The sequence below is a fragment of the Drosophila rhopaloa genome, unplaced genomic scaffold (assembly GCF_018152115.1).
Source record: "Drosophila rhopaloa isolate 14029-0021.01 unplaced genomic scaffold, ASM1815211v1 contig_2, whole genome shotgun sequence".
NCBI lineage: Eukaryota > Metazoa > Arthropoda > Insecta > Diptera > Drosophilidae > Drosophila > Drosophila rhopaloa.
This window is the reverse complement of record NW_025335083.1, coordinates 9,571,766-9,596,260: the sequence shown is the minus strand read 5'-3', so window position 1 is coordinate 9,596,260 and position 24,495 is coordinate 9,571,766. Positions and strand designations below refer to the sequence as shown.

Here is a 24,495-nt window from a genome sequence, read left to right as displayed (position 1 = left end):
AAGATAAGAAGTTGGGATTTTCTATGGGTTTCATTTTTGGCCAATCAATCCGACATACCAAATTTCATAAGGATCGGCCGACTATATCTTATAGCTGCCATATAACTGAACGATTGGAAATGCCATAACTTTGGTGTTTTTAAAGTTAGGAAGTTGGGATTTTTTATGAGTATTAAGAATGCATCATATGAATAATTTTGGAGAATATAATTTACAGAGTATTCTGCAAGGGTATATCAACTTCGGCTCCGCCCGAAGTTAGCTTTCCTTTCTTGTTTCAATATAGTATTGTTTTTCACGAATCGTGACGAAACCCATTTTCCGTTCTAGTTCAAAAAAAAAATCAAAACTAGCCGCATTTTTACTTGGCTCTTTGGGTAGAGGAATTTCGACATACGATGAACTTGGAATTTCTGAATTAAGATTTTGGTTATTTAACAGTTTTTCAATGTTGGAGAGCTTTTTAGAAAGGTCGTCATGCTTGATTGATAATGCTGCAATCGCATCTTGCCAATTAAGTTTTTCGTTGTTTTCAGTATAGTTTTGGTTTTGCTGTTTTGGTTCAGATTGATACATTTCATAACTACCCGGACTTTTCATTGACTCTGTGTATCGCGGAATTTCGACATACGGTGAACTCGGAGTTTCGACATACGGCGAATAACTATTCCAAGGTAAATCAAGATCTTTGATTTTCAACTGTTTTTCAATGTTGGAGTACTTTTGAGAAAGGTCGTCATACTTGGATGATAATGTTGCAAGCTGGCCTTCTAGTTCCAATTTTTGTTCACCTTTTTCGATTTGTTCATAAAAAGCTGAGCCCATCTTTGATACCAAGAGCAGCAGCTTGCGATCGGTATTAACGCCATCGGAAAACTGCTTATCTTCCAGTCTATCTAATCTTCTTTTCAGGCCGTACGTATCGGGTGGGGCCTGTCAAGGATTAGAATAAATTGCCAGGACCATGGGGATGTTGAATTATAAACTCACCAGTGATGCGAATACATTTTTCCAGGACATCCAACACAAGATCAGTACTACAAGGCGTCGCATTTTTCTAAAACCTTACTGTCGCACAATAATTGAGAATATACACTGCTTAGTCTATTCCAATAAGAGCGTCTTTTTATAGGCTAAGCTGCTGATAAGCAAATGCGGGTTTTTTTCATACAGTGGCACAATTTCAATTTTTGTTTTTGCTAAAAATCATATTTCCTGAACCAGATGTAAGTAAGTTATTTAAACGGCATTTTTTATGTTTAAATTTGAAAAATTATTTTCATTTTTGTTCAAAGTAATTGTCGCAATTTGTAAAATAATGCATTTCGAATAGACTGATAATTTTTTAACTACAGTTATTCGATTCCAACTTTTGTCAGAATTGTATATGTCGCAGGGGTGAAATTAGTGGATTGAAAGAAAGGTTCTGCCAAAACGTTGAAAGGGTCCTTTTTCAATCGCCAATATTTTATGGATTGTCAGATTTTCAAACATAATTTCCATATTTTCAAAAGCTTACATTTACCTAGATTTTCTAGTTTCAGTGATTCGATTTACTGCATCATGAACCTGACACTGGACACCTTTGAAGTTAAGATAGAATAATGCTTTTGTACCTATACCGGTATATTGGAAGCAGTTATGTCATAGGACATCGATAAAAAGGCACATTAGAGAATTCAAAATCCATATATATATTTATATATATATATAGTAAAGGGCTTCAAGTACTAAAGTCGTCTTTTGAAGCTTTTTTCGCCAAGCAGTCACAATCGCATTCATGTAGACTGTGTGTTTTTAATAACCTTGAATCTGTCAATTTTGAAGGGTCGTGTTAAAAAATATCTGATTAAAGGGTTACCTATTTGGATTAGTGGTAGAATTTTCTTTAAAGTGAAGTCATTAAATTCCGAAGAGCTATCAAAAAATATTTTTTTTCAACTGTTATGCAACTGTTACTCCACTGTGCGACATAGTTTAGAGATACGATTTTTGGACGGTGTTCCCTGGCTTATCAATTGTTTTAAAAGAGTGACACTGCCTTGCTTTTATTTTAAGTGTATGCTCTTTGCCCTTGACCTAATCATTTAAATTTATTGCAAATTAAGTGGAAATACCACTTAAAATTCGTGTTTGTTTGTCCTGATCGTGCTTAATTAATTTGACTATATATATAAAAATAATATAAAGTGAATCATAGCTTAGAGATACGATTTTGGACGGTCTTATCAATTGTTTCAATAGAATGGCACTGCCTTGTTTTTATTTTGAGTATTTGCTCTTTGCCCTTCACCTAATCATTTGAATTTATTGCCAATTAATTTATTGCCAAATACCACATAAACTTCCTGCTTGTTTCCTCTTATCGTGCTTAATGAATAAGGTTTTTTGCTCATTGTTGATTATTTTTGTTTTTAAGTTCTTTTTATTTGTTTTTAAAGATTTTCTTATCATTTAGAAATTATTAGTAAAAATTAATATATGAGTATGGCCAATATGTAGATTTTTTTAGTTGCTTTAATAGAACATCAAATATAATATAACTGTCTAAAATTAAATAAAATAGATTCACAAAAAAGTACCAAATACAAAACGATCTATTTGTTTTCTTGTCTTCACCAGACCCACACGTGGGAATAAACGACTGAGTCTTGGATTTGCACACCCAACTTATTACGTTCCCCAACGTTGAAATTACTTAATCAAAGTTGGATTATCTGTCCAGCTCAGCGAGTAAACAGGAGGCGAGTGGGTGGTGGGTAAATTCTGGCTTGGGTTCCATTTGAATCAAAAGCGCCAACTCGACCGGAAGTCGACAAAGCGGAGTTTGACAGCCAGCATGGGGTATTTGGCACACATATGCCAGGCCACACTGTGGCAAGTCTTGCACAGAGAAAAACTATAATAATAATATTTTCTATACCTAGTGCTACTTAAAAGAATAATATATAATATATTGCATTAAAATATAATATAATATATTAATTTAAATTTTAAATATAGATATAGTAACATATAATATATACATTGTGACTTGATAAAAACCAATTAAGCTGTAAAAATAAATTAAGTCACTTTACTATTAATAAAACAAAATAATTTAAGGTTTCGTAACATAAAATAATATCAGTATATAAATTACATACTATATTAAAAATATTATTTTAATTATAAATAAAATCAAAATCAAATCAAGGGTTCTTATCAGTTTATGATTCACAGTTATCAAGAATACTCTGCTGACCTAATACAACATATTTTTAAAACCTCTCAAAAACAATAATGTGATCATGTCTGATTTAATTTTAAACTTTTTTTGGCTTTTACTTTTTAATATTGTTGATATTTTGGCTCTGTGTGCCATTCCATCCTTCTAAAGGAACTAAATTAAATTCCGTGTCTAATGCTCGCCAAGGATTAATACCAAACAACGCCTCAACTTGCCTCGCCTCATCGCCTAAGACGGGCAATATTAAATAATTTTTCACATCTCCCAGGACACAGGACTCGCACACACATATGGCATGAATTCAGGAGTTCATTGTTTTGCATCGCAGTGAAGTGAAATGGAGTAGATCCGAGGGTGTAGCTGTGTGTGAGCCGGCTGTCCCAACCAGGAGACGGAAGATTAAAGTCTCCCGTGGCGAACTTAATAATAAAAGCCCAGGACCACAGTCCTCCTGCAATGCGAGTGTGGTGTTGGCACAAAAGTATTTAGTGGGCAGGGGCTCAACTGAGGGGTATTGGGCGCAAATCTTTTTTCGAGTGCCAGACATTAGCAGCATTAGACCAACAACCACAAGCTATCGCATACAGATATCATTTCTACTTAAATATATATGTATATGTTGCACAGCGCCGAAAGCTCACAACAAAAATGCAAACGAGGGGGAAGTGGAAGGCACGGGTTCACCAAATCAGCAAAGGACTTATGCCGACTCAGGCCAGGATTTGAGGTGTTTTCATGGGAGGCTGGCTGGGATGAAGCCAATGCAGTGAATGTATCTGCATTGTAGGTGGTAAATATGAGAAGCCTGCGGTGCGGCTGATACTGATAATCTCGAATCGATATTTCGAATTCGTAATTATCATTGCGGCTTGTCTATTTCGGGCAGAAAGCAAAGCAGAGAGCTTGAAATGATTACTGATTAGAGCCATGAATTATATTCCCAAATCTAAAATCCAATTTTACATTGTCACAAAGTATAGATTAGTTTGAACTCACAATGTCGCCGAAATCAAAATATTTTCTTATAGTTCCAGTTATTATACAAAGGTCATTGTTAACTTAAGCTACCTCTTTTTTGATAATGAAAGTGCGAATTTGCATGGGTTTTAAGGTGACACTGAAGTCTGAGGCTTCCTGGGATTTGTCAACTGCCAACGGCTTATGCAGGCTCGTGAAATACTCTGGAGTTGATGGACTAGGACCAGAACCATCATGATGGAACTTCAGGCGCTTCATATCGCTAAGAGGTAGGTTGCCATCTAAGGTGGTTTCCCGAATTTCCAGTCCACCAAGATCATCGAATATTTGGCGAATGTTAAAGCTGACCACATTGCCCTCGTATTGATCCAAAAAGTTCTCAAATCGCAGAAGAATTTCGTCCTTGGAGTAGGGCTCCATGGTGAGAAGGTGAACCGACTGAGGCAAGTCGTTGAAATCGGGCAACGACTTAGGTACTTCCTTTAGGATGTTACTTGATTTGCTAAAGAACTTCCAGAAGGGCAGGTGAATCTCCTTTTCCGCCATACGTTCTAATGCAGTAACTCCATCTTCGACAGCGTTTAGGGAAAGGAACAGTTTTCCGCGGGCAATCAGACCTTTTCCGAACTGTTGCTCATTAATAGCTTCTGCAGCCCCAGATCCATCGGCGAAAATGTGACGACGATGCAGCATCATCTCCAAACGTCCATTTTCCAGGCTAGCTCCTCCCTGGGAGCGATCATTGAGCAGCACCATTCGTTTGCTACTATCCTGCAGAGCCATCCTGGAGGTGACTGGATAATAGTTGCCACTCACAGGCTGTTCACTCAGATCGGGACTAAAGTCCTCCCGCTTGTCCTTTTCTCTCCTGATCATTTCACGACCATTTGAGTCGGTGTAAAAGACTCCATCGGAGGAGATTCCACTCTTGAAGATGGTGACAATCTCCTTGCCAAGCTCGTCGTCAATTGGAACAGGACCCACCAGCCATTCGAACTCCACACGGTTGACTCCCTCATAGATTCGGATCACTTGGGAGATCCATTCGTTCACCTGTTGGTGGACTTCCTTGACCAAGTCACTTTCGTATACGGTGAAATCGAAAGCATCTTCCAGAACTTCCAAATCTGCATCCTGGCGGAAAATGTAGTGGCAAGATCGGGCTGTCTTGTACATTCCAAAGGTCTGCTCAATGTTTTCGGAAACTCCGTTCATTTCAACGGTCTTCAAACGGCCTGTTTTGTTGTCAATCACCAGTTTTATAAGCTAATAAAATATATATTAACACAGATCGTTAAATAAAAATTTCTCTTTACATATTATCTTTGGGACTCACCGAATTCTCGACAATAGTCTCTTCTTCATCGTGGGTCTCCGTACCAGATTTTAAGGAGTGCACCTTCTGGAATCTCTTGGGCACCTCCATTTTGAACTCTTCCTCTTGGGATGACTTTTTGCCTTGAGTGAGGAGAATTTTATCTTGTTTGTCGACCTCCTTTATATAGTAGTTGGCAATTTTGTTTACGGATGCCTTGAAGACCAGCTCATGCTGAGTGTTGTTATTACGGAAGTCCAGGGACAAGACCTGCCAGGGAACTGGGACCAGTGCAGAAGCCACCACGCGACCCTTCTCATCGGTGACCTGGTAATTTTCCTCCTTCACAGGCACTCGTACGTACTGCGTGGAAGTGCGGGCCAATGGGTTGTACAAAGTCACCATCACATTATCAGCACTTTCTTTGGTAAAGGAACACTCGCTTATATTTAATCTCAAACAGCTTTTAAACTCCCCATTCGGCTGATCGGTGAGTAATCGAAGGGCATCGCGGGCGGTGTTGGCACCTCCCAAGATAGCATCATACAAAAGTCGATCGTAATCATTTGATACTTCCTGCTTTTCGGTTCCAGTGATGGCATCATGATGTTGCATTACACCCATGATCTGACGAAGGTAGTCCAAGTCTTTGGTATGATTTTCGCTTGAGAGATCAGCGAGCACACTCAGTTGCTTGGCCACCTGTAACATGTGGTTGCCATCGCGCTCAAATCGCTTTTGAGTTGGACGGGAAGTGAAGAAGCCGGTCCAAAAGCTCTTTGCCTCATGCGAGTGGGGCAGGAAGTCCTGAGTCTTATTTGGCCAACTTTGGAGACTCCTGTGCAGGGAATTCAGATAACATCCTGCAGTCGAGTAGAAGACATTGTACTTGGAGCCACTTGCCTGGCGCTCGTTGACATACCTAAACTTATATATTTAAGAAACCCTTCAATCCAAATAATTGTCTTTAACTTACTTAATCAGTTTGTCCATGTTCTTGTAGTTCATGTAAGCATTTTCGTACTGGAAGTCATCGCCCATTGGTACCATTATGTGATTCGAGCGATAGTACCCAGCCAAATTCGAGGCATAGTTGATGAAATCGTCCACCCTGGACTTGACATTGTTGTCGTAGCTCTTTCCATCAATAATGGGATCATCCTGACACAGCGAGTCAAAACAAAAGCCGGGAGGAGCCGAGTAGTGATTGTAGAGCATGCCAGTAAAGAAATCCAGTTCTTTCAGCGTCTCACTAGCATCCCAAATCATTTCGAGGCCCAAGTTATCCACTCGCTTGTTCTTGTCATTCTGATCCATACGCGCAAAGAACTGGCCATCGAAACCCATTTGAGCAAACATCGAGGCCTGTTCCCTGGAGTGTCCGAAGGCATCGATCTGCCAACCGACTCGAGGACGTCCACAAACCCCAAAGTTGTCATTTAGAAATCTTAAAGTGGTGTTTAACTGATTACATAACGAGAAAATGTTGATTAAGCGAGCTCTTACTTCAATCCAACGGCGAACTGATCGATCACACTCTGGTAGTTTACGGCGGCTTCATCGTTCATACTCCAAGCGCCACCAGTGAACTCCAGACGTCCCTCGTTCACCAGTTTTTTCACCAGTTGCTTCTTAATCTCCGACTGATCCTCCCACCACTTGGCAAAGAAGGCCGTCTCTACCTGAATGAACCGACGACGCGGATCCTTGCTTAGTTCCGCCACAACAGTATCGAATATGTACTGGACGCCGGCATGCTGAATGCTATGCTTATTACCATAGTAATACTGATCGGCAGTTTTTAACCAGCCCAAATCGTCATGAGAGTGAGGCACCAAGTGAATGTTGATCATATTGGACTTTGTTTCAGGACATGACTGGAAAAGGAACTTTTTACTTGGTTGTTTACGTTTTAAGTGCTTACGTTTAAATCACCTCATAGCCGCAGACAGCCTCAGATTGAACAATATGAAGGCCCAAAAAGAATAATAATATGGCCAAGGCCTTCATTTTAACCGTTTTACAGATTTCCCACGCCGTCAACTCCTGACCAAAAACTGACTTTATAAAAACAACTTTCCCACTTTTATAAGCTTCTCAATGGGGGGTTATCTGATAAGTAATCGCCACTTCAGAATGTTTTGAATTTAATTTAGTCAAGAAGACCAATCGAGTAACACAATACCATTAGCAAAGGGTAAGTACCTTGCGTTTAATTTGCACACATGCAGTGCGTTATTGTTGCCAACATAATCAAATTGTACTTGATCCTAGCCTTATCTCGAATTCGACATTCAATTGCAGTTCTTATCATTCAATTACTCAATTAGTTAAATGGATTTTAATTGATTATTGCCCACTTAAAGATAAGGAGAGGTTTATGATTTTGAACCACTTCAGCTTTCTGAAATTTAGTGAATTGACTTCTAATCTCAAAAAAGTGAAAGCCACACATGCCAAAGTGGAGGATAGTAGGTATAAACCAAGGAAATGACAATATTGTTTTTTGATTGTATCTCATTTATTTTAAATGCACAGTTAAACCTATTCTGTTTTAATGATAAAAGTGCGAATTTGCATGGGGTATAATGATACTGTAAACATTGATGCTTCGTCAGAATTCTCAGCTTCAAGTGATTTATGTTGTGCTGTAGAGTATTCCACGACTGATGGCATATTTCCGGACTCTTGAGCATGGAACTTAAATCGCTTCATTTCGTTCAGTGGCATGTTACCATCCAAAGTGGTTTCTCTAATCGCAATACCACCCAAACTGTCGAATATATCACGTATGTTGAAGCTAATCAACTTGCCTTCAGATATATCCAAGAAGTTTTCGAAACGTAGCAAAATTTCATTCTCAGTAAAGGACTCCAAGGTGAGAAGATGAACTGACTGAGGGAGCTCGTTGAAGTCGGGTATGGTTTTAGTCGTAGCCTTTTCGAGGTCACTAGTCCTGCTAAAGAATTTAAAGAAGGGAAGGAAAAGTTCCTTTTCCGCCTCACGCTCCTTTACAGTATCTCCTTCTTTCACTGAATCAAGAACAAGATACAGTTTTCCTCGGGCTATTAGTCCTTTTCCATATTGCGTCTCATTCAGAGGTTCGCCCACACCACCGCCATCGTTGAAGAGATGGCGACGACCATCCTCCAAGCTGGCTCCTCCCTGGGAACGATCATTGAGCAGGACCATGCGCTTGTTATCATCTTGTAGAGCGATTCGGGATGTTACGGGATAAAAGTTTCCGCTTACGGGTTGACGGCTCAAGTCGGAAACAAAGTCTTCACGCAAATTTCTTTCACGTTTCATCAACTCACGTCCGTTGGAATCGGTGTAGAAAACTCCATTTGACGAAATTCCACTTTTAAAGTTGGTGACAAACTCACTTCCCAGTTGGTCGTCAATGGGAATTGGTCCTACCATCCACTCAAATTCTACCCGATTGACGCCCTCGTAAATGCGGATCACTTGCGAGATCCACTCGTTCACCTGCTGGTGGACTTCCTTGACCAAAGCTCCTTCGTAAACTGTGAATTCAAAATCATCTTCTAAAATTTGAATATCCCCATCTTGACGGAAAGTATATGCACAAGAAGTGTTGGTCTTGTAGACGCCAAAGTTCTGGACAATTTTCTCAGACACGCCGTTCATCTCAACCAACTTCAAGCGTCCGGTTTTGTTTTCAATCACCAGTTTAACAAGCTGCGGATTAAACAATTTAAAATAATACATTCCTGTTATCAGGCAAACAAATAGACTTACTGAATTTTCTACCACAGTCTCTGACTCATCGATTTCTCGGGGGCTTATCTTCTTAATGGAGGAAGTCAGATTGCTCTCTGAACTCACAACTTTTTTGATGTAGTAGCTTGCGATTTTATTCGCTGTAGCCTTGAAAACTAACTCGTGCTGAGTGTCATTGGGTCGGTATTCCAAGGCCAAGACTTGCCGGGCTACTGGAACCACTTCCGAGGGAACTTGGTTGCCCTTTTCATCGATGACTTGGTAGTTCTCCTCCTTCACGGGTATGCGCACATACTGACTTGAGGTATGAGCCAGGGGGTTAAACAAGGTCACGACCACGTTGTCAGCACCATCTTTGGTAAAAGCGCACTCACTGATGTTTAACCGTAGGCAACTTTCGAACTCCCCATTGGGCATGTTGGTGAGAATTCGCAGAGCATCGCGAGCATTGTTGGATGCTCCTACTATGGCGTCATACATCAATCGATCGTAATCATCCGAAACGGCCTGCCTTTCGGTGCCAGTTATGGCATCGTGATGCTGCATCACGCCCATGATCTGACGCAGATATTCCAAGTCTTTGTTTTGCTGCTCACTCGTTAGATTCGCAAATACCGAAAGCTGCTTTACCACCTGCAACATGTGATTACCATCCCGTTCGAAACGTTTCTGGGTTGGACGTGAGGTGAAGAAGCCGGCCCAAAAGCTATTGCGTTCATGGGCATAGGGGAAAAAGTCCTGGGTTTTGTTGGGCCACGACTGCAAACTCTGGTGCAAGGAATTAAGATAGCAACTCGGGGTGGAGTAGAAAATGTTGTAAGCGGATCCCGACGTCTGGCGTTCGTTTATGTACCTAATGGAATACAAATTTAATGGTGATTTTTAATGCTCTCCCATTCTTACTTAATGAGTTTGTCCATGTTCTTGTAGTTGACTCTAGCATCCTCGTATTGGAAATCACCTCCCATTGGAACCATGATGTGATTAGTCAGGTAGTGCTCTGACATTTCCTTCGCATAACTAATGAAGCCATCTATCCTCTCCTTCACATTGTTTTCATTGCTTTTGCCATCGATGATAGGCTCATCGGTGCAAAGTACATCAAAGCAGAAGCCTGGAGTGTCCGAGTAAAAGTTGTACAGCATGCCGCTGAAGAGGTTAACGCCACTCATCGATTCGCTGGTATCCCAAATCATCTCCATGGTCAAGTTATTTAAGCGAGTGTCCTTGTCATTATGATCCATTCGGGAAAAGAACTGGCCATCGTATCCCATGTGAGCGAAAATTGATGCCTGCTCACGGGAATGCCCAAAAGTATCGATCTGCCAGCCAACTCGAGGACGAGCACAGGCGCCAAAGGTCTCGTTGAGGAACCTACACGGGGCAGGTTAATACCTAAAGAGAGAAAATCATTTCAATTTACTTACTTCAGTCCCACGGTAAACTGGTCAATCACACCCTGGTAATTGACATCTGCCTCATCGTTCATACTCCAGGCGCCGCCGGTGAACTCAAAGCGACCCTCGTTGACCAACTTGGTGACCACTTTTTTCATGGTCTCCGATTGGACCTTCCACCATTTTGCAAAGTAGGCCGTCTCCACTTGAATAAAGCGACGATTGGGATCCTTAATTAGCTCAGACACAACATTATCCAATATATATTGGACACCAGCATGATGAATGGCGTTCTTGTAGCCATAGTAGGACTGATCGACGGTCTTCAGCCAACCCACATCATTGTGGGAGTGAGGAACCAAGTGGATGTTAACCATGTTCGCTTTCGTTGCAGGACATGACTACGGAAAATGAAAATATGGACACACTACAATAAATAAACTATAAAAGTATCTTACCTCATAGCCACAAACTGCTTTGGAGTGTTTTAAGAAGACCACCAATATGATGGTCAAGAGAAAAATGCGACCGAGATATGTCATTATATTTCATCACCAAGTACTGACTTTTTTTTACCCCAGACTGCTGTTTTATAGGGCGCAAAACTCACAGGTATAGCTTGATAAGAACAAACTGGATGGTAACCGTGATAAGGTAACGTAATTGGCGGGGGTCATTAAATACTCAGGAACTGGTAATTAGTTTTTATTTTTAGTCCACTCGCCCTTTATGTTAGCTACAAGATAAAGCATTAACCCCCAATATTTATCTACCACTTAAGAAGGTTATTAGCTTCTGTAATACTCTTGCAATCTTATCAATCAAGAAGCGTGCTAAGTATTAATATTACTCTTTCACATTATTTATTAACGACCTTCCCTCAGTTTCAAGGGGTTATCCGGGTCTTGGAGCACGAAAAAAAGGCCATTTTCGTGAATTTTTTTAAAGATCTTATGACAATTTCACAAATTTCATTTATTGTAATTTAATGTTTATGGTTTGACCAACATTGTGTAAAAATTTGAACCAAATATTTTTAAAATTGAGCCGTTGAGGCAGGCTTGAACTTGACCTCATAAAAAATTGTGTCCTTGCGGTAGGCAAAATATCTCCGCCAATTTTTGTCTGAAATCAAAAACCAAAATTATTCTAATAGTGTATGTGTCTCGCTTGTCCTCTACGAGCCATTTTATTTTAAAATTAAAAATTGAATTTTTTGTAGCGCTTTTCATAAAAAGTGTCAGTTTTTACCTAAATTTTGGCCATATTTTGGCTAATAAAATGAGTTGTAATTAAAAATTAAAAAAATCGCTCCGTCAAGGACAAGAGAATTATGTCTAAAAGAAGTGTGCAAAAGCAGAAGTTGATCGGTGCAATAGTTTTTGAGAAATCGTGACTACCGACTTCAAAAAAGTGGTTTTGAGAAAAACGCGTTTAAAGTGCCGCATCTGCCCGACGCCAGAGCCCGAATGGCCCGTTGTGACGTTCGACGCGCTGGGCTTTAAATTTCTCCCATTCCTACAGTTTTGCTTCGATCGACTTGAAATTTTCAGACAACATTCCTGAAACTTTGTACTATTATATAAAAAAGTGTCAAGACCCGGATAACCCCTTAAGTCATTCTCGCGAACTTATGTACGCAGATGATGTTAAATTATGCCTGCAGAATAAGGATATTACCTGCCAAGATAACAATTCGATCTAGAACTGAAATATTCTGAACACATTTCGTCAATGGTTAATAAAGCCAGAGCCGTGCTTGGTTTTATTAAAAGGTGGTCAAAAGAATTCGATGATCCTTACGTCTTAGTGACGTATCGCGAATCCGTCCGTGTGGAGTCCACAATACGAAATACATATTGACCGCATTGAATCAGTAAAAATAAACGTTTTATTTTTTTAAAAAAGATCTAATTAAATTATTGTTCTCACACTTTACTCGTGGGAAAAAATAATATATTGTATTCGTTAATAAGTATTTAACAGGTGAAAGAAGCGTGTCCTACCCCAAAATGTACAGATCTACCAATGACCTTATATCTACCCTTCTGACTGTTTGTCTGTCCATATGAGATCTTGCCTCAGGATCTACAGAAGCTCGTGGGCTTAGATTTGACGTACCAGAGCTGGTTTTGCATCTGTAATATTTGCCCCAAAATTGGAATAAATATTCCAACACGGGATATTTATTATGAAATTTGAAATTGTCGACCAAAGCGCTCGTCCTCTCTTAATTTACCATTAAATTCCCGGCGTATCATTGAACATAAATATCTTAAAAATGTATTTGTTTCATACAAAATTTTATTTATTTAAGCGGAAAAATGGAAGGTGATACACATCAAAGCGATTATTTAATCTTAATGATGAATGTTCGAATTTGCATTGGGTACAAGGTGACAGCAAATTCGGAGGCGTCTTGCGTTCCATTAGCGGACAGGGGCTTGTGGGATGAGGTATAATACTCAGCTTCTGTTGCCCTCGCTCCCGAACCTTCAGCGTGGAACTTGAAACGCTTCATGTCACTCAATGGCAGGTTGCCATCCAAGGTGGTTTCACGAATTTCCACTCCATTCAAGTAATCGAAGATCGGGCGAATGTTGAAGCTAACCACTTTGCCTTCGATGTGATCCTTGAAGTTCTCCACACGGAACAAAACCTCATCATCGTTGAAGGGCTCCAAGGTAAGGAGATGCACCGACTTGGGGAAGTCCTCGAAGCTGGGAACCGACTTGGCAGCCGAACTGCTGCTGCCACTGTTCTGGCTGAAGAATTTCCAGAGAGGAAGGTGGAACTCCTTCTCGGCCTCGCGCTCCACGGATGTAGACTCGTCGGCAGCGTTGAGAATGAGGTATACCTTACCGCGGGCAACCATCGGTTGACCGTACTTGAGCTCGTTCAAGGCCTCTCCCACTCCGTAGCCATCATCTCGGACGAGACGACGGTGCAACATGAGCTCCAACTGTCCGTCCTTCATGCTGGATCCTCCCTGGGCACGATCGTTCAGGAGGGCAATTCGCTTGCTACTGTCCTGCAGAGCAATGCGGGATGTGATCGGATAATAGTTTCCGGAAGTTGGCTGCACTGCAAGTTCGGGGACGAAATCTTCACGTTTGTCCTTTTCGCGTCTGATCAATTCACGACCATTGGAATCAGTGTAAAATACGCCTTCGGAGGAAATTCCACTGCTGAAAACGGTAACAACTTCCGTTCCAAACTCTTCTTCAATTGGAATGGGGCCAACCAGCCATTCGAACTCCACGTAATTTTTCTTCTCATAGATACGAATAACCTGGGAGATATACTCGTTGAACTGCTGGTGGACTTCCTTGACTAAAGCTCCATCGTAAACAGTAAACTCGACACCATCTTCCTGGATGACAAAGTCTCCTTGGTTGTACTGACGGAAGACATATGCACCGGAGTCATAGGTCCTGTAAATGCCATAGCTCTGATCAATGTTCTCGGAGACGCCGTTCATTTCGACCCTCTTTAATAGGCCAGTCTTATTGTCGAGCACCAATTTTACCAGCTAATAGAGATACAAAATAAAAACAGTTTAGAGAAAGAACTTCCTTGCCAATTGTCATGAGAACTTACCGAAGTCTGCACCACCGTCTCATCGTCATCGTAGGTCTCAGCATTGGCTTTCAATTTAGATTCTTCTTCGTTTGCTGCCTTTTCGACCTTCTTGATGTAGTAGCTGGCGATCTTGTTGACGGAAGCCTCGAAGACCAACTCATGCTGAGTGTCGTTGTTGCGGAACTCGAGGGCCAGGACCTGCCAGGCAACTGGGACTACTTCGGAGGCCACCACGCGACCCTTCTCATCGGTCACCTGGTAGTTCTCATTCTTGACGGGCACTCGCACATACTGGGTGGAGGTGTGGGCCAAGGGGTTGTAAAGGGTCACCACCACGTTGTCAGCATTGTCCTTGGTGAAGGCGCACTCGCTGATGTTCAACTGCAGACAACTCTCGAACTCTCCGTTGGGCAGGTTGGTCAGTTTTCGGAGAGCATCGCGGGCAGTATTGGCACCTCCAACGATAGCATCATACAAAAGGCGATCGTAGTCATCGGACACGGCCTGCTTTTCGGTTCCAGTAATGGCATCGTGATGCTGCATTACGCCCATGATCTGGCGGAGGTATTCAAGATCTTCCTTTTGCTGTGCGCTGGAGAGTTCGGCGAAGGCGCTGAGCTGCTTTGCCACCTGAAGAATGGTGTTGCCTTCTCGCTCAAACCGCTTTTGGGTGGGACGAGAGGTGTAATAACCAGTCCAAAAACTGTTGGTATCACTTCCGTAGGGGAAGAAGTCCAAAGTTTTGTTTGGGTAGGACTGAACACTCTTGTGCACAGAGTTCAAGTAGCATCCGGGAGTTGAGTAGAAGATGTTGTACTTGGAGCCACTTGTCTGACGTTCGTTGACGTACCTGACAATTGAAGTTGAACGCATGGGTTTAATGAATCGTTCAAAAAATCCTATGCAATACTTACTTGATCAGCTTGTCCATGTTCTTAAAGTTGACCTCAGCATCTTCATACTGGAAGTCTCCGCCCATGGGAATCATGATGTGGTTGGTGCGGAACTTTTCGGCGACTTGGGCGGCATAGGCGATAAAATCGTCCACCCTGGACTTGACATTGTTGTCGTAACTATCGCCGTCAATAATCGGATCGTCGCTGCAGTGCACATCGAAGCAAAATCCGGGAGTGTCCCAGTAGAACGTATACAGGAGTCCAGTGAAGAGCTTGGTGTAGTCAAGTGACTCACTGGCATCCCAAACCATTTCCAGGGCGAGGTCGTTCATGCGGCGTCCCTTGTCGTTGTGGTCCATGCGGGAGAAGAACTCGCCATCGTAACCCATCTGAGCGTACAGAGAGGCCTGTTCACGGGAGTGGCCAAAGGGATCGATTTGCCAGCCGACGCGAGGACGTCCACAGACTCCAAAGGTGTCGTCCAGGAATCTGTCATTGAGCGGGTATGTTGAATCTAATCGTTCTGTAACACAACCCCACCATTACTCACTTCAATCCGACTGTGAACTGATCGATCACACTCTGGTAGTTCACGGCAGCCTCGTCGTTCATGCTCCAGGCACCGTTGGTGAACTGAAGACGTCCCTCGTTGACCAGCTTCTTGACAATGGACCTGACTGTCTCCGACTGCTCGTCCCACCACTTGGAGAAGAAGGAGGTCTCCACCTGGATGAAGCGACGGGCGGGATCCTTGATCAGCTCAGAGATCACGGTGTCGATAATGTACTGGACTCCAGCGTGCTGAATGTTGTTCTTGTGGCCGTAGTAGTACTGATCAACCGTCTTCAGCCAGCCCACATCATCGTGGGAGTGGGGTACCAAGTGGATGTTGACCATATTTGACTTGGTCTCATGACATGACTGGAAACCGATAGTTTATTCGTTACTTTAACTCGTTTCGCAAGAGGTAATCCTTGAGTTTTCTAATGCCCTTCTCTTTGCTTACCTCATAGCCACAGACAGCTTGGGCAGACTTTGCATGGATTGCCAATAGGGCAACGCAAAGGACGATGCCCAGATACTTCATCGCAGGATCCCTAGGTTTTCTATTGGGTGTAACAAATAGCTCCAACTCAGCTAACCAACTGAATTCTTCACTTTCAAAAGCTGGCATATTTATATCTGAGCTGATTGATAACCTATCGGTACTTGAGTCTATCTCATTAAGTAAACTCAAGCATGCTCAAAAATCAATTAGCCGTATTTTGACGATAATTAGTTAATGACGATTATACCCCTCAAAACATATATATAAACTTATAAATGTACCTTTTTCGAAATACGGTTCACTATCAAACATAGTTGTTAATGAGCGTCTATAAACCGTTGCTTCTGTTTTGATGGAGTTGCAGTGCTTATCTGTAGATTAGTCAGATCCATTTTAAATGGTCGATTGCACATTAACAATGTTTATGGATTTGTACTGGAAATAATCAAGTAAAACAGGCCCTTGAAATACATTTATAGGTCTTAAGCTGGAAAATAAAAGACCCACGCAAAGCGCAAGTGATGAGATACAGTGGAGTACCGAGGCAAACGATATCTTAATCCATTACCAACGAAGCACTTATGTCGACCTGGTTCTGGGTCGGCAACAAAACACTTGGGTGCCTATCCCTTAACTTGGTTTCTTATATTAATTAACCGAAACTTAAACGTATTATTATATTAGTGAACTTAAAGCGTTTCAAGGAAGAAAGGACTTAATCCATTCCCATTTCACTCGCTACTAATCCAAACTATTCTAGCTTAAAGAAATAAGGTTGCAGATTGGATCGAAGTCTTGTAGAACACTACTGTTTTGTGAAGCGTTATGCTTGAGTTTTGAATTTAATGTATAAATCCGGAACCCAGCGAAGATGTGTTGACTGTTTGATTATTTTAATAATAATTAATCTATTTTTATTATGTTAGCAAATAGTTGGCAATGCAGTGAAGGGCACATTTCCGACGCTATTAAGTATAAGTCGATCTAGTCTGTCTGTCCGTCCGAATGTCCGTTTCTAAGCAAAATAGTTTATATTTATACCCGTTACTCGTAGAGTAAAAGGGTATATTATATTCGTGCAAAAGTATGTAACAGCTAGAAGGAAGCGTTTCCGACCCTATAAAGTATATGTATTCTTGATCAGGGTCACTAGCCGAGTCGATATAGCCATGTCCGTCTGTCCGTCTGTCCGTCTGTCTGTCCGTCTGTCTGTCTGTCTGTCCGTATGAACGCTGAGATCTCGGAAACTATAAAAGCTAGAAGATTGGCATTTTGCATGCAGATTCTAGGAGTTCCTACGCAGTGCAAGTTTGTTTCAAAAAGGTGTCACGCCCCCTTTAACGCCCACAATCGCTTATATACGATTTTAAAAATTTAAATATTTCGGAAAACTAAATATGCAGTTTTATTGTGTTTATCAATACCTATCGAAATGTAGAAAATCGGACCATTCGTTAAAAAGTTATGCGTGATCAAAGTTTCTATCTCCATCTCCCTCGCACTCCCTTTACCTGAGTAACGGGTATCTGATAGTCGGGGCACCCGACTATAGCGTTCTCTCTTGTTTTGAATACTATTTGTCTAAAACATAGTCATAGGTAGAAATGCGAAAGCCAAAAAGTTTAAAATTAATTCAGAGACGATGATCCCATCATTGTTTTTAAGAGATGATTAATATATGTTGTATTACGTCAGCTGAGTATTATTGATAACTATGAATCATAAACTGATAAGAACCTTTGATTTGATTTTAATTAGAGGTAACATAATATTTTTTATATGGGTATGTAAATTATATACTGATATTCTCTCTTGCAAGACTTGCCACAGTGTGGCTTGCCATATGTGTTGGTGCTTTTGATTCAAATGGAACCCAAGCCAGAATTTACCCACCACCCACTCGCCACCTGTTTACTCGCTGTGCTGGACAGATAATCCAACTTTGATTAAATAATTTCAACGTTGGGGAACGTGTTAAGTTGGGTGTGCAAATCCAAGACTCAGTCGTTTATTCCCACGTGTGGGCCTGGTGTAGCCAGGAAAACAAAAAGAAATTAACTATGAGAGCATCAATTAAAAAGTATAAAAAATTGCCCAATCTTTTATATTACTTTATATTAACTTTATACATATGTATAGTCAAATTAATTAAGCACGATCTGGGCAAACAAACAGGAAGTTTAAGAGGTATTTCCACTTAATTTGCAATAAATTGAAATGATTAGGTCAAGGGCAAAGAGCATAAACTTAAAATAAAAACAAGGCACTGCCATTCTTTTAAAACAATTGATAAGCCGGGGAACTCCGTCCAAAAATCGTATTTCTAAACTATGTCGCACAGTGGAGTAACAGTTGCATAACAGTTGAAAAAAAAAATATAACAAAAATAAAAAATACCACTAATCCAAATATGTAACCCTTTAAAAAATCAGATATTTTTTAACACCTCCCTTAAAAATCGACAGATTCAAGGTTATTAAAAACACACAGTCCACATGAATGCGATTGTGACTGCTTGGGGAAAAAAGCTTCAAAAGACTTCAGTAATTGTAAGGCCTTTCCAGCCCTTTACTATATATAGATATATGCATTTTGAATTCTCTAATGTTTTGACTGATTATAAGTTCGATCTCACAACATGCCTTTTTTATCGATGTAACATATGACATAACTGCTTCCAATATACCGGTGTGGGTACAAAAGCAATATTATATCTTAAATTTAAGTGTGTCCAGTGTCAGGTACATGATGCAGTAAATCGAATTACTGAGACTAGAAAATCAAATCATTAAACGGTCATGAATGTTTTTAGCTGCAAGGAAAAGGTTAGCCTTTTAAAATATGGAAATTATGCTTCGAAAGCTGACAGTTCATAAAATATTGGCGATTACATCTGGTTTAAGAAATATGATTTTTAGCAAAGAAAAAATGGAAATTGCGCCACTGTATGAAAAAAAACCCCGCATTTGCTTATCAGCAGCTTAGCCTCTAAAAAGACGTTCTTATTGGAATAGACTGGCAGTTTATATTCTCAATTATTGTGCGACAGTATTTGACAAAATGCGAATATTTGTAGTTCTGATATTGCTGTGTATTTCCTGGAAAAATGTATTTTCAATAACACTCGTGAGTTTATTATTTAATATTCTATTGGTCCTGGCCACTAATTTTATTGAAATATTTCACAGCCCGGAAACGATACCGACGACAAAATACTATTGAAAAAGTTTGAAGCTTTCAGGCATTTTAAAAAGGGCTTCAACATGGCAAAACAAATTCTACTTTCACCAGAGACAGTTAAAAAAATCGAAGACATATTAAAAAAAAACAATGCATTGATTGCCTGGAATAACAAGATGAATATAATCACATTATCAACGACATTGATTGTTGTAACTTTTTCTTTTATAAACGTATGCTTAAGAGTATGCAGGAACACTCAAACATAATTTCTGGATTTCTCAACTCACAAATTGAAATTTTTTTCATAGAAAAGTGCGGGGCACAAAACCAAACAAACTAGGTTCTAAGAGAATTGGAATCAGAAAACAAATGAATTCGGCTAAAAAAAGAGTACGAGCACTTCAAATACAGGGAAATACAGGCGTTTTTTAGAAAATTGGCTGGTCCTCCGGCGAATCCATTGGTTTAGTGGTCCAGTGGTAAATTAAATTATGTAAAGTAGGTTCCATCAAGATGGTTATGGTCCCAGTCCGTTAACTCGGTATTTCACGATCTTGCATAAACCGTTCGCAGTTGACAAATCCCACCATGGCTCGGAATTAAGTGTCAGCTTAAAACTTAAGATAATTCGCACATTTATCATAAAAAAGGTAGCTTAAATTAACTAAACATGTAACAGAAATATGTCCCAATTATTTTTTACTTCTAAAAGTGTAACAGTTCAAAACATGATGATGTAAAATTTTTCTTTGAAATTGAGAATATAATCTTTATTGTACATCTAAAAACTTTTTGTGAATCCAAAACTGAAACAAACCTATAAAATGATTTTAAAAAAATAAATGTTTAAAGGAAAAAAGATAAGTGTTTAAAGGAATAGAATATTTAATAATATTTAATAGTTAATATAGAAGCTATATGATTTTTAAATTTTCTTGTTTTTCTTTTAGTAAATGCGATTTATATTTCTGTTGCTCTTGTCCTTCTTTGCATTGTGGTTCTACTCTTATGTTTTTGCCCCAACTACTAAATAGAAAGTGTGAAATTTATCACATTCAATGACTTTAATAAATATTTTTAAAAAACTAAATTCAAATTTATTTGGCATTAATTTCTTTATTTTAATATTTACATTTCGTGAAATACTTTGTTGAGAACTTTGGCTTACTCCGTCTTGATAATGAATGTACGGATCTGCATTGGGTGCAGGGTGACGCTGAACTCGGAGGCTTCCTGAGCCTTTTCAGCGGCCAATGGCTTGTGGGCCGAGGTGTAGAATTCAACATTGTCGGGCCTGTGTCCCGAGTTATCGTGGTGGAACTTGAAACGCTTCATGTCACTCAATGGCAGGTTGCCGTCCAAGGTGGTTTCGCGAATTTCAACTCCATTCAAGTAATCGAAGATGGGGCGAATGTTGAAGCTAACCACTTTGCCCTCGGTGTGATCCAAGAAGTTTTCCACACGCAGCAGGACCTCATCATCGTTGAAAGGCTCCAGGGTAAGCAGATGCACCGACTTGGGGAAGTCCTCGAAGCTGGGAACCGACTTGGCAGCAGCGCTGGTGCTTCCGGTGTTCTTGCTGAAGAACTTCCAGAACGGCAAATGGATCTCCTTCTCGGCCTCGCGCTCCACGGCGGTGGACTCATCGGCAGGGCTGAGGATCAGGTAGACCTTGCCGCGGGCAATCATGGGCTGACCGTACTTCTCCTCGTTCAAGGCCTCTCCCACTCCGTAGCCATCATCTCGGACGAGACGACGGTGCAACATCAGCTCCAACTGTCCGTCGTTCATGCTGGCTCCTCCCTGAGCACGGTCGTTCAGCAGGGCAATTCGCTTGTTGTTGTCCTGCAGCGCAATGCGGGATGTGACCGGGTAGTAGTTGGCTGCAGTTGGCTGCCTGTCCAGACCAGGGGTGAAGTCCTCACGCTCGTCCTTTACACGCTTGATCATCTCACGGCCGTTGGAGTCGGTATAGGAAACGCCATTGGAGGCAATGGTGCTGTTGAAAATGATGACCACTTCCCTGCCGAACTCCTCTTCCCTTTCAATAGGTCCAACCTGCCATTCGAACTCCACAATGTTCTTGCCCTCGTAAATGCGGATGACCTGGGAGACATAGTCGCCGAACTGCTGGTGGATTTCCTTAACCAAAGCTCCGTCATAAACAGTGAACTCAACACCTTCGTCCTGGATGATGAAGTCGGCCTGGTGGTATTGACGGAAGACATATGCACCGGAGTCATAGGTCCTGTAAACGCCATAGCTCTGGTCAATGTTCTCGGAGACGCCGTTCATTTCAACGGTCTTCAAGAGACCAGTCTTGTTGTCGATCACCAGTTTGATCAGCTAAGGGGGTTCAAAAATGAATGTTAATTGGGTCAGTTCACCGAAAAAAGCAACAGTTTGGAACTTACCGAAGTCTGCACAACAGTCTCTCCATCTTCATCGGCGTAGTTCTCAGTTGCGTTCTTCAGAGAGTGCATCTTCTTGAAGCGCTTGGGCACCTCCAAGTTGGATTCTTGTCCCTTGCTGGACTTCTTGGGCTGAGTGTGGACAGCGACGCTCCTGCTCTCCTGGCTTTCCACCTTCTTGATGTAGTAGCTAGCGATCTTGTCGACGGAAGCCTTGAAGACCAACTCATGCTGAGTGTCGTTGTTACGGAACTCCAGGGCCAGGACCTGCCAGGCGACTGGGACTACTTCGGAGGCCACCACGCGACCCTTCTCATCGGTCACCTGGTAGTTCTCGTTCTTGACGGGCACTCGCACATACTGGGTGGAGGTGTGGGCCAAGGGGTTGTAAAGGGTCACCACCACGTTGTCAGCACCGTCCTTGGTGAAGGCGCACTCGCTGATGTTCAACTGCAGACAACTCTCGAACTCTCCGTTGGGCAGGTTGGTCAGCTTTCGGAGACCATCGCGGGCAGTGTTCACACCACCGAGGATGCCGTCGTACAAAAGGCGATCGTAGTCATTGGACACGGCCTGCTTCTCTGTTCCGGTGATGGCATCGTGGTGCTGCATCACACCCATGATCTCGCGGAGATACTCGAGGTCCTCCTTCTGCTGCTTGCTGGTCAGCTCGGCGAAGACACTGAGTTGCTTGGCCACCTGCAGGATGTGGTTGCCATCGCGCTCGAATCGCTTCTGGGTGGGACGGGAGGTGAAGTAGCCGGTCCAGTAGCTGTTGTCGTCACTGCCGTAGGGGAAGAAGTCCTCGGTCTTGTTGGGCCAGGTCTGGAGACCTTCGTGCAGGGAGTTCAGGTAGCAGGCGGGCGTGGAATAGAACAGGTTGAAGGTGGAGCCATCGGCCTGGCGCTCGTTAACGTACCTATAAACAGCAAAGAGTATTAGTCTCCGAAGCTGGTAATGAAATCATATTCACATACTTGATCAGTTTGTCCATGTTCTTGAAGTTGACCTGGGCGTCTTCGTACTGGAAATCATCACCCATGGGGATCATTATGTGGTTGGAGCGGTAGTGCTTGGCCACCTCAGTCACGTAGCTGAGGAAGTCATCCACGCGGGACTTGACATTGTTGTCGTAACTCTTGGTGTCGATGATCGGATCGTCACCGCAGTGGACATCGAAGCAATAGCCGGGAGGAGCCGAGTAATGACGGTATAGCAGGCCAGTGAAGATTTCATCGTTGCTCAGCGTTTCACTGGCATCCCAGATCATTTCCATGCCCAAGTTGTCGATACGGTTGTTCTTGTCGCGGTGGTCCATGCGGGCAAAGAACTCTCCATCATATCCCATCTGAGCGAAGATCGAGGCCTGCTCGCGGGAATGACCGAAGGGATCGATCTGCCAGCCAATGCGAGGACGAGCGCAGGAGCCGAAAGTGTCATCCAAGAATCTGTTAAATGCCAATACTCATTTAGCTCCCGACCTTGTTTTTCTCTTTCGCCAGCACTTACTTCAGTCCCAGGGTGAACTGATCGATCACACTCTGGTAGTTCACGGCAGCCTCGTCGTTCATGCTCCAAGCTCCACCAGTGAATTCCAGGCGACCCTCGTTTACCAGCTTCTTGACCACCTGCTTCGCAGTCTCGGACTGCTCCGACCACCACTTGGCGAAGAAGGAGGTCTCCACCTGGATGAAGCGACGAGCGGGATCCTTGATCAGTTCGGAGATCACGGTGTCAATAATGTACTGGACTCCAGCGTGCTGAATGTTGCTCTTGTGGCCATAGAAGTACTGGTCAACGGTCTTGAGCCAGCCGACATCGTCATGAGAGTGGGGAACCATGTGAATGTTGATCATGTTCGTCTTCGTTTTGGGACATGCCTGGAACAAAATAAAAAAGAATACTTAGTAGTTTCTTTGGCAATGTTATAAAGCATATTCGTTTTGGTATTCAAGATACCAGCAATTTGAATCCTTTGAAATTAAAAACTATATGCAATTGTACTCGATTTTAATATACATTTAATACATTTAAGTATTCAAAATTGTAAATTTCAAAGTTTTAAATTGGGGTATCAACGATTGATCACCATGAAAATAAAAATCTACTCTTTATTCAGTTCGTAAAATCACTTTTCCGCCATTCACAGCCTTTTTTAATTTTCAATAATTGTTTGTTTTTAAGTCCCGGTTTTCACTTCTCACCTCATATCCACAAGCCTCCTCAGATGGCCTCACACTGAGGGCCAAAAGGGCGACAAAGAGCACAATGCCGCACAGATATTTCATGGCGACCACTTTCCAATTTCTTTTCGAACTGAACGAGAAGACAGTTACGATTCGAGCACAGAACTGACTTTCTCAAGAAATTGGCGCTGCTTTTATAGGACGGCCACACATGGGTTCAGTTTGATAAGCAATCATTTTAGACCCTCAAGAGGCTTGTGCTTGGGCTTAGGGTCAATAAAACGGTTTTACGATAACCGTAAGCTTAGGGAAATACTAATACTCTCACTAAGAAGTTCAAGTTCAGTGTATTCGCGATCGCCATTCAATGCGTATCTTAATTGGTATCTTAATTGGTTCTAATCGCTGCCAGCGATTAGTTAAATGAGTTCCGATTGACGATTACGCGTTGGTAATTCTTATAAAATGTTTATGAATTTGTACTAAGGCGTAAAGTAAGAAATTATTTCATGCAGATTGGGGCAAC

General features: G+C 41.7%; 5 protein-coding genes across 5 annotated transcripts; all 5 read right to left on the bottom strand.

Moving 5' to 3' along the window:
- Positions 1 to 258: 258 nt before the first annotated feature.
- On the bottom strand, positions 259 to 1,087 carry LOC108044959. The gene is made up of 2 exons (XM_017124130.2): positions 991 to 1,087; positions 259 to 933 (listed from the first exon to the last, which is right to left on the bottom strand). Exons 1-2 carry the CDS (start codon positions 1,051 to 1,053, stop codon positions 259 to 261), a joined length of 738 nt encoding a protein of 245 aa, XP_016979619.2. The 5' UTR covers positions 1,054 to 1,087.
- Positions 1,088 to 4,288: 3,201 nt separating this feature from the next.
- On the bottom strand, positions 4,289 to 7,547 carry LOC108044957 (lysosomal alpha-mannosidase). Its single transcript, XM_017124128.1, has 5 exons — positions 7,458 to 7,547; positions 7,029 to 7,399; positions 6,499 to 6,969; positions 5,544 to 6,444; positions 4,289 to 5,473 (listed from the first exon to the last, which is right to left on the bottom strand). Exons 1-5 carry the CDS (start codon positions 7,530 to 7,532, stop codon positions 4,289 to 4,291), a joined length of 3,003 nt encoding a protein of 1,000 aa, XP_016979617.1. The 5' UTR covers positions 7,533 to 7,547.
- Positions 7,548 to 8,066: 519 nt separating this feature from the next.
- LOC108044965 (lysosomal alpha-mannosidase) lies at positions 8,067 to 11,205 on the bottom strand. Its single transcript, XM_017124135.1, has 5 exons — positions 11,122 to 11,205; positions 10,694 to 11,064; positions 10,170 to 10,640; positions 9,285 to 10,119; positions 8,067 to 9,224 (listed from the first exon to the last, which is right to left on the bottom strand). Exons 1-5 carry the CDS (start codon positions 11,203 to 11,205, stop codon positions 8,067 to 8,069), a joined length of 2,919 nt encoding a protein of 972 aa, XP_016979624.1.
- Positions 11,206 to 12,949: 1,744 nt separating this feature from the next.
- On the bottom strand, positions 12,950 to 16,272 carry LOC108044997 (lysosomal alpha-mannosidase). The gene is made up of 5 exons (XM_017124178.2): positions 16,148 to 16,272; positions 15,692 to 16,062; positions 15,160 to 15,630; positions 14,264 to 15,095; positions 12,950 to 14,195 (listed from the first exon to the last, which is right to left on the bottom strand). Exons 1-5 carry the CDS (start codon positions 16,226 to 16,228, stop codon positions 13,014 to 13,016), a joined length of 2,937 nt encoding a protein of 978 aa, XP_016979667.1. The 5' UTR covers positions 16,229 to 16,272; the 3' UTR covers positions 12,950 to 13,013.
- A 4,145-nt stretch (positions 16,273 to 20,417) lies between these two features.
- On the bottom strand, positions 20,418 to 24,116 carry LOC108044994 (lysosomal alpha-mannosidase). The gene is made up of 5 exons (XM_017124174.2): positions 23,988 to 24,116; positions 23,293 to 23,663; positions 22,761 to 23,231; positions 21,787 to 22,702; positions 20,418 to 21,718 (listed from the first exon to the last, which is right to left on the bottom strand). Exons 1-5 carry the CDS (start codon positions 24,069 to 24,071, stop codon positions 20,537 to 20,539), a joined length of 3,024 nt encoding a protein of 1,007 aa, XP_016979663.1. The 5' UTR covers positions 24,072 to 24,116; the 3' UTR covers positions 20,418 to 20,536.
- Positions 24,117 to 24,495: the final 379 nt, after the last annotated feature.